Here is a 15,741-nt window from a genome sequence, read left to right on the forward strand (position 1 = left end):
GATATCTTCCAAAATAATGAAGGCACTACTCCATAAATCCAGCTTTTCAATGCAGTGTCATTGTAATCTTTACCACCCAGTATAAAACATCAATACTGTACACCAAGTCCATCAATCACAAACAAGTGAAATTTTCAGTAAGTTCCCAACTGTGCTCTGATACTTATAATGTCAACTATGGTCCATCACAGGACCGTTCCAGACTCACAACAGTTGAACATAATATCACCACACTCACAGCATGGCTCACAGGTATGTGTATTTTTATGTAACATTAAATTGTTATTTAAAAAACACAATTATTCATGAATGTCTACAAACATCCATTAGGTGAACATTGCTTTTTCCTACATTATTCGTTTTGCTTATGCATCACCTCAATGACCAACATTTGCTGCTTTTGAAAGAAAACAATATTGAAATAGAACAATGTTGAAACATTTTCATTAATCTTGCATGCAAACATAGAAACATTTTTAGAAGTGAAATACTTCAGTGGAACACCTACTGTAACTAATTGGAAACCTAATAGAAATGTTCTTGTCTCAATCTAATCCAGTCAATTCTATTAACCCAACATTGATATAAGCTTTAGAAGTGATATTATTATACTGCACTTAAAATTAAGCCAGCAGGTGTGCTCACTGTTATGTACTAAATCAATTACTTTTATGAGTGATCTCAGTAAAATATATTTTAAATCCTTCTGGACTTGCATTACAATAATATATGTTTAATTATACTAAACAGAATAATTGATTTTATTATATATCCATTTAGGAAATTAAAAAGCATACCATTTCAGCTAGAAAGGAAGCCACAACTAAAACATTTTGACATTAGGCCATATGTTCTTTTTAGCAGCCCTGCTCAGGGCATTAGCCTGTGAGCCTTTACTTTGCTATGACTAACCTGCACCAGGACATGGAGTGACTAGTGGAAAATAAATCATAGGGGTTAAGTGGTCTATGTACTAAGCCTTGGAGAGAGATAAAGTACCAACCAATAAGCTCCTAACTGTCATTTCTCAAACACTGCCGGTAAAGTGACAGGAGCTGATTGGTTGGTACTTTATTTCCATACACTTTATCTCTCTCCAAGACTTAGTACAAAGACTCCTAATTCACCATGTGTAGCTTGGCAAACCTATCCCAGGTTTCTTTATGCAGTAAAGGAAATGACTTTCCAGGTGGTAACATGCTTGAACTGAGACACTCATTTAAAATAAGACCCCCCCACGTTTCCAACAATACCATCACCAACACATAAGGAGGGAGGTAACCTAATTTGTTTTTTTGTAAACCTTGAACTCTGACCCCATCTCTTAACAGAGGCCAAGTCAGCTCTTATCATGTTGATGCTTGCCACTATGATAACAAAATAAAAAAAATAAGTTACAGTATCTACTGAGGTGCACTGATGCCTTAAAATAACAATATTGTGATAGTCATAGTTTGAGAAACAGGCCCACCAATAAAAATCTTCAGTTTATTAATTATTAGTGTACCTCAGGAAGATAACTTTGTTTCTCTCTTCCTCAATCCCTGGTGAAAGAATACATTGTGAAACATCAGATACTAACCACCATTTATTGTGAATAGCTCTCATTCATTTAAGCCCAGCGAGGGCTGTTGTTGCTGCAAATATATATCTATATATAGATCCTTCCCTTCCCTTTCTTCCTTCATTACTTCCTTTCCTCCTTTCCCTCCTTCAGAACAATAAGTGTTTATTGTGAAATTATAGGATATATTTTCCAACTCTCACTTTTCTGAACAAGCTGTTTGAGATAGGATTTTTTTAGGATACAGACGGGTTCACTGATGCTAATCCACTTGTAGTTGGAGTGTGTTGAGCTCTCTGAGTCATGTTATCTGTGAATTACTGGATGCTTACAATCACAGGGAGTAGAGGACTCTTGAATTTGCTGTGATCTTTTTATCGCTCCTCGCTGCTTGAAAAGTAAAAATGTAAAGCCCCTCTAGCACTTCTAGTAATTATTTAATAACTGTGTTGTTTGACTATTTATATGTATTTCTGTATCAAACAAATTATAGCATTTCCAATCCTAGTAGAAGGAATAAAATTTGGTCATGACAATGTTATTTCCTTCCAATTTCATTTCCAGTAATATAGTATATTATTTGGATCAATGTAAAATATCTATTTTTGTTATTTTTTAATCAGAAATCCATGGTACATGAATATTGGGGTATGGCATCTAAATACACAGTGTTGTGAAGCTATTGGTGCAGTCGCATGACTGGTTTTCCAACAGCTGATTTATGGCAGAAGTCCTATTCCAAGTGTTAGTAGTTATTCTATTTAGTTGTAGGTTCCAGCATTATAATTGCAATTAGAATGTAACACTTTTTCTTAATTGTCTATTTTTATTGGACACAAGTATAAAACAAATATAATATAAAGTAGATACAATAACTGAGAACGGTACTCTGCATAAGGTCCATATGTTTTGTTTAGAACATGAACAGGGTGGAGGAGGAAAGGTGAAGAACTGGAGAGGGTTGGGAATCACCTATAATGACCTATGGGGAGGAGGACCGGGGCAAGGAAGAGTCACTTAAAGCTAGAAAATAAAACTTGAAAAGAAGGGAAAAATCACTAGATGCAGGAAGGTCAGCTTCTATCTTATTTAAAAAGCCAATGAGGTATTTTTTTCCATGCACGCGACATGCCAGATGTAAGCTTTCGCCACAAGAAGACATGACTAAACTATTTGTTTCTAGTCAGGAGCCATGGAAAAGTTAGCTGTGGCTAATATACAGATATGTCCTCATATACTGTGGTTTCAGATGGTCCAAACAGCCCCTCGTGATGAGCTGCGTGACTCGGCCAAGCATCTTTCTTGCTCAAAATGTGCATCTTATTTGCATTAATAAAACCACCAATTTGCTAGAATAAACTGATAAATTTGATATTTGTATATCTGTGTTCAAATGAATCTGAATCTGTATACGAGTGGTTCAATACTGCTCTGTGGCTTTTTCTCATGCCAAATTCCCTTATGCTTCATCTGCAACTTTGTATGTGTTAAACATTAATTCCTGTGCAGTTACTGTATATTTGCAGTCCAGCATCTCTAGTACACTCTGAGTGGTGTATTCTGTGCCTGTGGTGTGAGTAAGATGCAAAATTGAAAGAAAAAAATAGTACACTATACCTCTCAGAGAGGCTTAGTTGTGCTAGTGGTCTCATGCCATTTGGTTTATAGATACTAGGTGTATGAGGACACATCTGTATGCACAAATAATTTTACAGAGTGGCGATAAAGGATAAATATTTGTAAAAGTTTTGATGCAGTTGTCCGTAAAGTTCTTCTTTTTCTTTTCTAATCCTTTGCAGGATTCCTGGATCTAGGGATTGTTTATGTTGATTTATAATTAATTACATTGTTTGGTCAGGTCTAGTGAATTTCATAGGTTCTACTTCATTATTCTGAAAGCCATTTCTATCAAGTGCTCTCGGAACACAGAGGGTCATTCAGACCCGCTCGCGAGCGCAGGACGCTCGCAAGCGGGTCGATGTTGCCCCACTGCGCATGCGCACGACAGAGGGAGCTCCGTCGTGCGCATGTGCGAGACCCGGATAGCGACGGGCTCTCCGTCGCTCCGGGTCTCGCACCAAAGGGGGCGTGCTGTTGATGTTAATTGACAGCACGCCCCCTTTGGTGGGCGTGCTGGGGGCGTGGCTGCCAGACGGAGGCGTTCCCATGGGAATGATAGAGCCAAAATCACTCCAGGGCTTGCGGCAGCGAGACCCTACCGTATGGTCTCCATCGCAAGCCCGATGGTCGCGATGGTCTTGACCATCGCGACCATCATCATGGACACTCGCATAAGCTGTGGGTGGTAACCCACAGCTATGCGAGCATCCATGAGGCTGCTCCATTTTCATGTAGGAGGTCCCTGATTCAGAGCGAGCGCTCTGGTCAGAGCGTCCGGCTCTGAATCAGGCCCACAGTCTTATGGGTGTCAATGACAGCAAAATACTCTGTAATTATTTCCTTTTGCATGGAGTACAAAGTCAAGACAATGAAGCCGAGTTCTGTTGATCCTAGATGAGAAGGAAGAAGAGTGTGAGGCCAAATCACAAATATATATTTATATGGTAATAAATAGGTGCAGGATCTGACCGAGTGATCAGAAAAACTTTGGGGGAAAGAACCTTGAGAATCAAGTTGTGGCTTAGTAGAACCATATCAAAGAGTGAACATGGGACAAAATGTGTGTTGTCTGGTCAAGGATTTGTTGTCCCACCAGCCTCAGGAATTATAGAGGTGTTACATTTGGAGAAGGCCAAGCTCCTCTTCATGAAGTGATGAAATGAAGTAAGGTTGTAGAATAGAAATTGTAACAGAGTTCAGAATGAAGGGTCTGAGAGAAATTGATTTTTTGGAGAAAGACCAAGTCTTCCTTGGATAATTCATGTAAAGCAAATAGCTTAGCTCTGTTCTGAGGGCTCTTAAGCTTTTTAGGGTTATATTAGAATAAACATACGATAATTATGGTGGATAAGGAGGAGACAAATAAAGTGGTAGCAAGGTCATGGGAAGTGAAAAAGCTAAGGGAAGTATGTTGTAATCCTGTAGGTTTTACACCATAAACAGGCATAATACCCAGAGGGGATTTGTGGCTGGAGTGGCCACAGATGCCTAAAAAATGAAAATAAAAAATTAAAATAAAAAAGAAACCAAATGAAAGAGGAGTAGATGAATGTTCATTTAGGAAAGAACATATTCACTCAATAAATATAACAACTTACCAAAATAGATGTGAAAGAATTATTATGAAAATTACTAAATTATCCTAGCAAGAGCAATAAAAAGTATATGGAGAGAACACAAATTACTGGAATCGGTATGAAATACCGGCGGCCGCACGACCAGCGGTTCGATTCCAGGCAGCGCCTGGCCAACAGCAGCAGAGTTCCAGGCAGTGGAAGCCCAACAGCGCTGGAAATCCCAATCGTGGATAGGTAAGTACTAACTAACCCCCTAACCCTAACCCTCCTTAGGGGTGCCTAACCCTAACCTCCCCCCCCCAAGTGCCTAACCCTAACCCCCCCTTCCCTGCTGCCTAAACCTAAGTCCCCCGAGGGGGTTCCTAACCCTAAGTCCCCCCTGGGGGTGCCTAACCCTAACCCTCCCTCCCCCTAGCCTAACCCTAACCCTCCCGGGGGGTGCCTAACCATAAGTCCCCCCCGGGTGCCCTAAACCTAACTCTCCCCCCCCACGGCTGTCTGCTCGCAGCGCCCGGCATCCCTTCGATCAGGATGCCGAGCCTGTTTCCCGGCATTGGGGAAATGTCAGGCATCTACATCTAGACGCCCGGCATTTCATCCCTCGCCGGGATATGACTGTCGGGAAGCCGGCTGCCGGTATTAAGGCAGCAGGCTTCCGATTGTATACCAAATTACTAAAGTGTGATAAAACAAATCTAACCAGTGCCTATTTAAGTGTATCTCTGAATATATAATCTGTAATTTAGTTAAGTTCAGCACATTTTCAATAAAGAGACTAGTATGGCAATTTACTTTATAATAAAACACAAAACAATTCTTCACTGTGGGATGCAAATGCTTGAAGATGTAATGTCATATTTTGATGTAGTCTGTGCTGAGAGGCCAAACCTGTGCAGGAGGGTTTAAGCTTCCACAAGATTGAAAACAGTATGAGTTTTGTTTTGGTGCCACACCAACAGCCAGGATGTAAAGCTCCCTTAATACTTAATGCTATGGTCATAAAAAACTGGTGATTGGCTTGTAGTCTTTCCATTTGGTTAGAGTTGGAGAGGAAAAATCCTGGAAAATTTAAATGTGATTTGCAACACCCTGTTGGCTTCTTTAATCACCACTTACTTTGCTTCAAAACACTGTAAACTGAGTATTACATCAGGGTTCAGGAGGCGTTTTAAAACAGAGTCTTAGGGCACGATTCTATTCAGCACGATGTAAATAGCGCCGGGAGTGAGCTCCCGGAGCTATTCAATACACCGCGCTGCCAAGTCCGACTAATGATTTCTTCTCTCATCCCTCCGGGGATGAGAGAAGAAATCCGACAAAAGTCCCGGCGCGAGGCTGTTTTCTGCCCTTCGCGCCTGGAAAACAGCCTCACGCCGGGAAGATAGGTCGGGGAATGCCAGTTATCGCGCCTAAAACCCCTGTTTAAGGAGCGAGAACTAGCCTTACCCGACCTAACATCGTGATGAATTGAATAGCTCCATGAGCTATCTGCCAGCGCTATTTACATCGCATAGAATTGAATCGTGCCCTTAGTGTACAGTGGCCCTATCTGTCAACAGGTGATCCTCAATGGTGGCAAGAGACAGGTAAGTAAATAGTCTCTTCAGCTAATCATACTACACAAGGAGCTCAGTATCCTTTGGGATGCCTTAGTCTGAATGGCATTTTATCTGGCCTAATTCTTTTGATCGTGTTGCATATTTTGAGTTGAAGAAATCCTGATTTAGTTTGAGGAGATCTGCCTCCATCTTGTACACAACAAAAACAAAATCCTCCAACTTTTTTTCCAGTTTGTCAATCCTTTCATCAATGAATGCTATTGCAGATTTTAAAGACTGAAAAACTGTGGCCTGATGTCCTGATTTTTTTCACTTCCTGCAGCAGAAGGACAATGTCCTTCCAAGAGATGAGCCATCCACCTCTTAGGTTATGAGTGGGTTCCTGCCATTCTAGCCTACCTTAAGGAGAAGTCAGTTTATGGAGAAAGCATGAAAGGTCCAAGCTGGAGTACATTCCCCCCATTAGGAATAGACAACATCATGCTCAGGATCCAGAAGGAGATTGTTAAAGTGAAAATATATAGTAAGCTGCTAGCTGGCATTTCATGCAAGAGTTAAGGAAAATATCATGCCCCATTGCTAGGGATACATTTAGTGAGCAACTCTGTGTGGTGTCTGCAATATGGAGGGTCAGGGATAAAGAGAACATTACTTGATGAGCCAAGAAGGAAATGCACAGAGCAGACAAGCCCAGAATGTTAGACTGTTATTATTTGCTTGTATCATATAAATTCATTTCTTGTAGTACAGCAGTTGGTCTCCAGTAAAACAGCAGCAATAATCAAGAAACATATGGCAAGCAGTACACTGAGAAAAAAAATGCTTCAATCACCATAAGTACTATACTATACTGAAAATGAATGAATGATTAAATTCATACTGTAATCCTGGGTATGCCAATTACTATGCAATATTGTGGTCTGTGTAAACAGGCTTTTCATGGGACACAAAAATTGATGACAGGTGACTAAGAAATTATTTGGGAAATCTCAGTATATGAAAGGGAATAAATAAAAACATGCTTGATAACTCAAAAGAACCCTGCAAAGGTCAGGACACATCAGCACACTGAACTCTCCAGGCACAGCATGGAGAGTCCTACAGCCTAAGATGTACTGATGCAGGAAGGAGCGCATTGACTCTCCAGAGAGTAGTCTACATATCTTCAAATATGAAGTCCTGAAACAATTAGGGCTAAATCAGGAAACAGCCAAGTGTGATGATACAATAGACAGGAAACCCAAGAATAAAAGTACTAAACAGGCCAATAATGGGAATTGTCTCAATGATTCTTTCTTGGGTATGTCGGTCAGCACTAGAGTCAATCTGCTCCTTGTTATGTAGAGGTACCTAGAGTATGTAGCAGCTGCGTAATTGTGAAGTGGAGGCCCTGATAATGTGAGATTTAATCCTCAGTTACTGAAGCTCTAAAATAATAACTATTAATGTTTTATCAAAACCTGAGAACTGATTTCTAGCAACTATCAAACATTTCACCAAAAGGCAACAATACTGATAAGTCAAATATAACACTTGTGCATTATGATAAGTAATTTTAAATAGCATTTCATAGGTGGAAAAGCACATGTATATTAATCTGCTGATTTTTGCCAGTCACAAGGCTCAACCAAATATATGTGCAAAACTGGTTACCAATATAGAAAGCAACATTTGTAGGCACCATGAGTAAAATGTATCAAGCAATGTAAAAAATGGAGAATTGGAAATTACAGAAATGTCCTATTGCAACCAACCAACTCCTACCTATTATTTTATAGACCGCTTTCTCAAAGCTGACTTATTGCTACTGTATGGGCAACTTTTTGCACTCTACGCTGGCTGAAACATCTCTCCGATATAAGATTAATAAATTCCCTGTAAGAGAGTTAATAAATGTTGAGATTTTTCACCTTCTGTATCATCAATGACATGTTTAGACCTAATTATTATGTGATTATGGCAATGGTTCCCAAACTTTTAGAACCACGGCACCCTAAAGTATCAGCATTGTTTTCATGGCACCCCTAAGCCAAAAGATTGTTATTGAGAAATTCAGAAAAAATTTAATAAAGTAAATTGTGCTTACCTGTCATCCTTAGGTTCAGTTACGTGGTTGTGGACAGGATTGCACTTGTTTTTCCGCATATTTACATTACATTGACCATAAAAAATTTTATTTGGTGCTGGACCACCAACCTAATGCACCCTTGCAAGTGAAGTGTACCAAGCCACCCCAGGGTGCCACGATGCACAGTTTGGGAACCACTGGATTATGGGCTTGTGAGGTTGGAGTGTCTTTATAACTGCAAACCCTACATACCATAAGTTATTGCATTGAATGTATTTTCCAGACATTAATATAATTTTTAAGTTCAAATGAACACTTATTCACCAGCAAAAACTTTAACCCCCAAGTATTAACAATTATGCAGTGCTACCACAGTACCACAACTAATTTAATTATTTAATTAAACATTTAAATCCTGACATGTTGTACTGCACATTTTAGAAATAAAGCATGTTTATAGTGATGTGCAGGTTCGGTTTTACTCGGATATGTTCGGATCTCAAAAACGACATCTTATTGGCTATCATGTGTTTTGTATAGCCAATAAAATAAATCCAAACTAATCCAAACGTGCGATAATTTTGGTGCAAGGAACCGAGTAAAACCTAGTAAAACCGAACCCGCACATTAAATATATATATATATATATATATATATATATAAATACTTTTATTGCTGCATACTTCATACTACCTTATACAGCTATACATAAATAAAGCCAAGTTAAACTGTATTCCTTCATAATATAATAAAAACAATGCATTTATTTACCATTAAAGTGTTTGCCAAAAGTTTTAATTTTCAGGGATTTTTAAGAATCGTTAATGAATTTCTTTTTCTAGTCCCAGGAAATGTAGTTTTTCTTTTTTTGATGTTGTGGAGAAGTTGCCCATACCATTTATCAAGTATATTCTTTAATATGATTATCGATGTGCTTTGATGCACCTGCTCAGCAGCAGAATGCTCCCACTGCCTACACATTATTACAACCTTTTAAACTACTCTTTGTTGTATTTTTGAACTATGAAAATATGAAATTATATAAAAATATAATATTAGGAGGATGACTTACAAAATCTGTTTCTCTTTTGTATGGAGGCATGGAGAATTGCTGGAACGGATTCAAATAAAACCTCTCCTCCTTGTTTTTAGATGTATTCATTTTTAATGTTGCTGGTCGTATCACCCCAGGCTTTGTCTTCATGAAAATAAGGTGAAAGAGAGAAAACACATATTGTGTAACTGGTGAATGAAGTATCGTGGCAGTCCTATAATGTAGTTTCTAATACACATTGTAACCATTGTAACACAATAAAACAATTATTGAAAAAGATATATATATATATATATATATATATATATATATATATACACACACATTGTAATGAATAGTACATCATACCCATGCATTGTAACTGTATAACAAGGTCTATTTATACATCCCAGGGTATGATACACTCACATTTAATATACAGTATAAGACCATAGATTGTCATGACAGGGGTCCAGATATAGCCATATTCAAGTATGTGTAATTGCCCAGGTAGTTCTGTAATCCTCTCAAATCCTTATCCGCAAAATGTAGCAACTTAGGTCAAACCACTAACATATACTGTAATGCATTTAAAAGTTGTCTCAGTTATAATGGTATATTGTTTGTTATCAGAGTGTGAGATAAAGATAATCAGTATAGTGATACCCCTGCTTCTGCTGTCCCACTCACTGTGTGCATAAGCAGTGACCAAAGGAATGAGAGAGCAGGAATGGATGAAACTCTTAACTGGAAAGAAGGCAGGAGTTCTATCTGCTTTTAGGCAAGAGAGAGCCTAAAAACAGTGCCCAGTAGTCAGTGTAGAGCATCTGTAGCTAATTGCCTCAGTGAGAGTGCAGAAACTTACAGTATGTATACAAGTAGCCCATACTGTCCCTACATGTGATTGCAAAAGGGTCTAAACAAAACGAGTTGAAAATTCCAGTGGATAAATATTCAGTAAGTAATTACATAGGTGCTCTGAGACATTGTGTTAACTGATTTATTTCAAATAAGTGAAATATAGAAAAAAATAAATAACATTTTACTGGTTACTTGTTTATAGTAAAGTTACTTGTGTATTGTGTACTTGTGTATTATGTGCATGAATTCCTATATAACATATATATAGATAGCGCTAAACTATAAAGTTGTGAGACCCTGCATTAATGGGTTAAGCCAATTTTAAGTAAAAGTAGTTATACAATAATGATATATTCTATAACAATATGCCAAAGAAGGATTAAAAATGCTTCGAGGGGAATTCAATATGAAACGTAAACTTCGCTGTCGAAGTTTACGTTTCATATCGGAGCTTTTACCTGCGTTAAAGTATGGGACGCGCGCCCGCTTATCCCCGTATTCAATATGAAACTAACGAAAACGGGAGCCTGCGAAGTGGGATTTGCGTAAAGTTATGAAATGTTCCTTAAAAAAATTGTAGGACCCCCCTAAAGTTGTAAAAACATGGGGGATCACTATGGGTACCGCCGTTTTAGCCTGTAATTGAAAGTCGGGGATGTAAATAGCCGCAGCAGGTGTTTTTTCCCAACATTGAAGAAGTGATGCAGAAGAGCACTTAGGTTATTTTTTTCATTTTTTTAAGTGGTCCCATCAATTTGGGGTACATGAAAATGGGTACTAGCATATTTTGATGTGCCTAAAGAAAGTTTTTAAAAATTCTGCAATTGTGCACCTGCCGCTATAAATCTATTCTATAAAACACTTGCCGCATACTTGCAGAATAGCCCTGAACCTATTTCCCTATTGTTAAATAATTTTTTCCCATTTTTTTTTTCACCCCAATTTTTAAATTAATTTTTTGGGGTGTCCCTATTTTTTTTTTTTACTTTTTTTGACACAGTTCTTTTTTAAATGTCATTCCCAGGGGTGCAGGCTATTTTTTTTAAGCCTGCACCCCTAAACCCCAATTCTGCACTTTTTTCCGATACCTATTCAGTGCTGAAAAGTTATCCCCGTTTTTTATCAAAGACTTTTCAAACCTGCGAAAAGTCTTTGAAATTGAATACGGTGTAAAACTAAAACCTGCGATAATGACATCATAGGTGCGCTATTAACGCAAAAACGATGTTTTCGCTCCCATATTGAATACCCCTATTCATGTTTTATATTTTATTAATGTTTATTAGATGTTTGTGTTTTTTTGTCATAATAGGAGCACTATTAATACAGTAAGTAGTAACCAATAAAAGTTCTATGTTACACAGTATAGTTCATATACTTTCAATTGACTAAAAGATTTAGACCTCAGAGACCGGAAGTACGTCACATCCTACAGTTTTGTTGTCATTGTGACCACACAAACAATAACAAATTTGATCAGTCAGGTATAATTTTCTGAATTAACTCTTGGGACTAAAATAATTAAAAAACATGGGAGCAGCAGTCAGAGGGTGCAGAAGCCATGGTTCTCCTGTATACAGCAACAAAGTCCACAACTGAAACAAAAGCCAAGAAGAAATAGTGGTATTCCATTTATTTAATTATAGTTCTGTCTCTGAAATGGCGGTATTGTCAAAAGAAACCTTTACATTTGGAATTTGTTTTATACAGGTTTCAGCGACAAGTTAAACTGAAACATTTCAGTAAACAAAATTCTGTACAAGATACACCAGACTCTTTTAGAGGAAAAAGCAACTTTGATCCACCAGTTAAAAATACATCCATAGAAACATTTATGAGATCAGTAAAATGTTGCACTGTACCTGGTGTCCATAAACAAAAAATTTAATATTCCAACAAGACCAGAGTAGTAACAGTATCTCTGAAATCTTTAAGAAACAATAAAAAGATCATCATATATACTGCAGATAAAGGATGGGTTTTGGTGATCCTTAATCAAAAGCTTATGAACACAATTATGTTCTTGAGGTGCTAAGTCAACTTTCTGATAGTACTTGTTATATAAAGCTAATTCTTGCACCTACCACAGACATGGGAAGAATGAACAGATGGCTCGATGAGCCAACTGTCAAATTTTTGAATCTAGACTTTCCTGTTTTACCACTTTTGTACATTTTGCCCTAAATACAGTACACAAATCTTTACAAAATTCACTTGGAAGACCCGTGATACCGTCTCTTGGCTCACTATTTTAGACCCTGTCCCAGTATGTAGATTAATTTTGACAACCTGTTCTACAAAATACTCATTCTTTGCAAGATGCAAATAATTTTTTGAATAATCAAGCTCCTCTAACTGTGCCTTCCATGAGTTGGAATGCAAGGCCACTCTGGTAGCTGTATAGACATGCGTGTTAAACTGGTGCTTGATTACTCCTGGTGACTGTTGCTTGATCTCATTTCAAACAAGTGCATAATGTTCAGATTGGTGTATTAGCTAATTTGGTGGTCTGCATACATTTGTAATACCAGAAACTTTCATTAGTTTGTTGCCAGAGCCCCATGAAGAAGGTGCTTTCTATGCATCGAAATGTTCATTGGACTGCCTGTCCTGTTATCCTGTTTCCATAGGTCTTTTCATCGGTTATGCCATTTTAATAAGTATTTTTGCTCTTTGTTTTTTTTGCATTTAAACAGTGTGCTGGTTTCTAAAATAGTAGTTAATATACCGCACTCTCCTTTTATATTGCAAGGGCTGAAAAGTGTTTTGATTCCTTATATAGTGCTGCCAGCAAGAGTTGTGTTTATTTCCAAAAGACACAGGGTTTGGTTTCAGAAAGTGGTGTTGCTGGTGCAAATATATAGAAAATGTCCTTCTATATGGTGACAGATACTATACTATTAATGGTGTAACTAATGAATGATTGGAAAGAGCAAGATGAGTGGGGTGTTTTAAAGGTGTTTATTCCAAAATGTTAAACAAAATAAAATCAATGATTATAATATCTAGATGTGTAAATACACTCTAAATAGGGTACATAATGATACTGTACAGATAACATAAAATGAACATAAAATCAACACATGATGATACTGTATAAATCACATTAAATGAAATAGAAATAAGCACTGCATAAAATATGATTAAAGTTATATAGGGTACTTGGAAAGTTGTGCTTGTGATAGATATTTCATAAAAGAAGTTCACTTGATTCTTGTGGTATGCAGTGCAATATATTTGCAAAAAGAATTGTCACACAATAAATGACTTTTGTCCTTATTGAAAAAACGTCTATGCTGTGGCACATTAAAATCTGTGTGAGCCGGTGCTGTATCAGAGAGATACTGTGCACTAGCACTCTGGCTCTTACCTTAATCCAGTGACGTGGGCGCCTGTTATGCTTTATGCCTCCAGCGTTTGGGTGGATGTGTTGTCAGCAGGAGCAGGAATGCCACAGCTATTCACATGGGTTTCTCCATGGGTAGATGTGATCTGTGCAGTGCCCGGCAGTCCCGTTCCTCGGCTGAGCTCAAAGCCGGATGGGTCTCCTAGGGCGAGTAGGTGAGGGTACTGTGTGAAGTGTAAGTTCGGGTCCAAAGCGTTTTGATCTCCAATGAGCAGTGATCTTCGTCAGGGCAGTGTGATTGGCTGTCCGCCGCTCTGTTTTTATAGGGATCTTCATTTCCCTATTGGCTGGACTTGATGTCAATCATTGGTTCAATGTTTTTGTCAGTTGGTTACACTGCAGGCTTACTAGCAAATATTTGATACAGTATATGTTGCCAGTTTATAAAGAATGACACAATTGGTAATGTTGCAACTGTGATGTGAACTGAGATATTTTGAAACAGTATTTGGTTATGAACACTAGTAAATGTCTGTTTAAAAATTAAATTGCAGTGATGTTAATATATATATATATATATATATATATATATATATAAAAGGATTGTTAATGTTAAGATGAAATGAAATAAGTTATTTATACTTATAGCTTTCAAATTCTTAAATATGGTAAGGATGATTTTAGTACAGAAAAATAGTGGGTCTCCATTTATGTCTTAATTTTTTCATTTTTTTCTTTCATTATTTTCAGTTTGTTGAATTTTACTCTGTTGGGATATACATAACTGGTGATTGTTCTAATAATATTAGGGGATTAGTTGGATATTAGTAGGAGGATGGCAGTCAGTCATTATAGGTATGTGGAGGAGGACTAAGATAATATTCAGATCTTTTTTTGTTGTTGGTAGTATAATTGGAACTTCTCTGTCTTCTATTCATTATAATTTTTTTTAAAGTTATTTTTAAAGTTGTATCATTATAGAATATTATCTTGATTGGCTTGAATGTAGATCTTGAATCTGACTTCGGACCATTCTGTTTGGCTGTGGCTCCTCTGTCGTAACATGCTACCCCCCATTTAGGTTATCTGTCTCTTATATGGGTATACATTACCTGGTATTCTTACAGGTCTCCCTAGTAATACTAGCCAGGCCCTACCCTGTTTAGCTTCCAAGTTCGGTAGTAGTTGGGCGTTGTCAGGGAGGTATGATTGTATATTCCATAATTGTAGGAGACAAGTGAACCATATCCGGGAGCAGATTAGTTATTGGTCTTTAAGGAAGCTTGCCAGTTCGAAGTCTATATTAAGTCCTTTTGGTTGCAGTGTTTGTAGATTATTGATCCATTTACTTTCTTCCCGTGAAATGATATCTGTATAGTTTCCTCCTCTCCAGGGTACTTAAATTTTTTTAATTGCTATGAATTCTAGGACACTGGGGTCCTTGTTGTGTTTTTGGTAGAAATGATCTGATACACTGCGTTTTGTTATTCCTTTTTCTATGTTTCTTTGATGTTCTCTTATTCTTATGTACAGCTTTCTTGCTGTGCGGCCCACATATTGAAGGCCGCAGGGACATGGAAGCAGGTCTATAATTCCTTTTGAATCACAGCTTAGCTTGTCTTTTATAGTGAATTCTTCCTTTGTTGATTCTGCAATGAATTTAGTGAAGGGTTTTGTACCTTGTTTTTTAGTGGTTCTACATGATATGTATCTGTTGCAGTGGAAAAAGCCTTTCTTATTTTCTTTAAGCCAAGATTAATTTTGTTTGGTGTTTTCTTTCAGGAAACTTGATACTAGTTCATTCTTGTGTTTGGTGCCCTTTTATATACAATTTTTTGGCGATTCTTACTGATTTCTCTCAAATCTTCTTTTTCTAAAATGATCCAGTTTTTTCTAATGATTTTTTCCAATTCTTTATATTGGCTGTTATACTGCGTTATAAAGAGAACTTCATCATTGTCTTCTTCTTTATTTGTTTTGTAGGTGAGAAGGTCTCTTCTTTCTATTTTTTCTAATGATTCATCTACTATTTTCTTATTGTACTTTCTTTCTAGAAATTTTTCTTTTAAATGGGATGCTATAAGTATAATAACTTATTTCATTCCATCTTAAT

At 37.4% G+C, this 15,741-nt stretch overlaps 1 protein-coding gene across 5 annotated transcripts in view; it reads right to left on the reverse strand.

Annotated features, from left to right (window-relative positions):
* Positions 1 to 15,741, reverse strand: part of MLIP (muscular LMNA interacting protein) — a 258,418-nt gene that overhangs the window by 12,635 nt on the left and 230,042 nt on the right. For 4 of the 5 annotated variants that reach the window (XM_088479668.1, XM_088479670.1, XM_088479667.1 and 1 more), the window contains one exon: positions 9,461 to 9,586. The exons of the other annotated variant lie outside the window; for it this stretch is intronic. In XM_088479668.1, the coding sequence (XP_088335794.1) occupies positions 9,461 to 9,586 (126 nt within the window). The remainder of the gene's footprint in view (positions 1 to 9,460; positions 9,587 to 15,741) is intronic. 5 annotated transcript variants of the gene reach the window in all.

This window comes from Taudactylus pleione, unplaced genomic scaffold, assembly GCF_031769625.1.
Source record: "Taudactylus pleione unplaced genomic scaffold, aTauple2 ptg000244l, whole genome shotgun sequence".
Taxonomy (NCBI): Eukaryota; Metazoa; Chordata; class Amphibia; order Anura; family Myobatrachidae; genus Taudactylus; species Taudactylus pleione.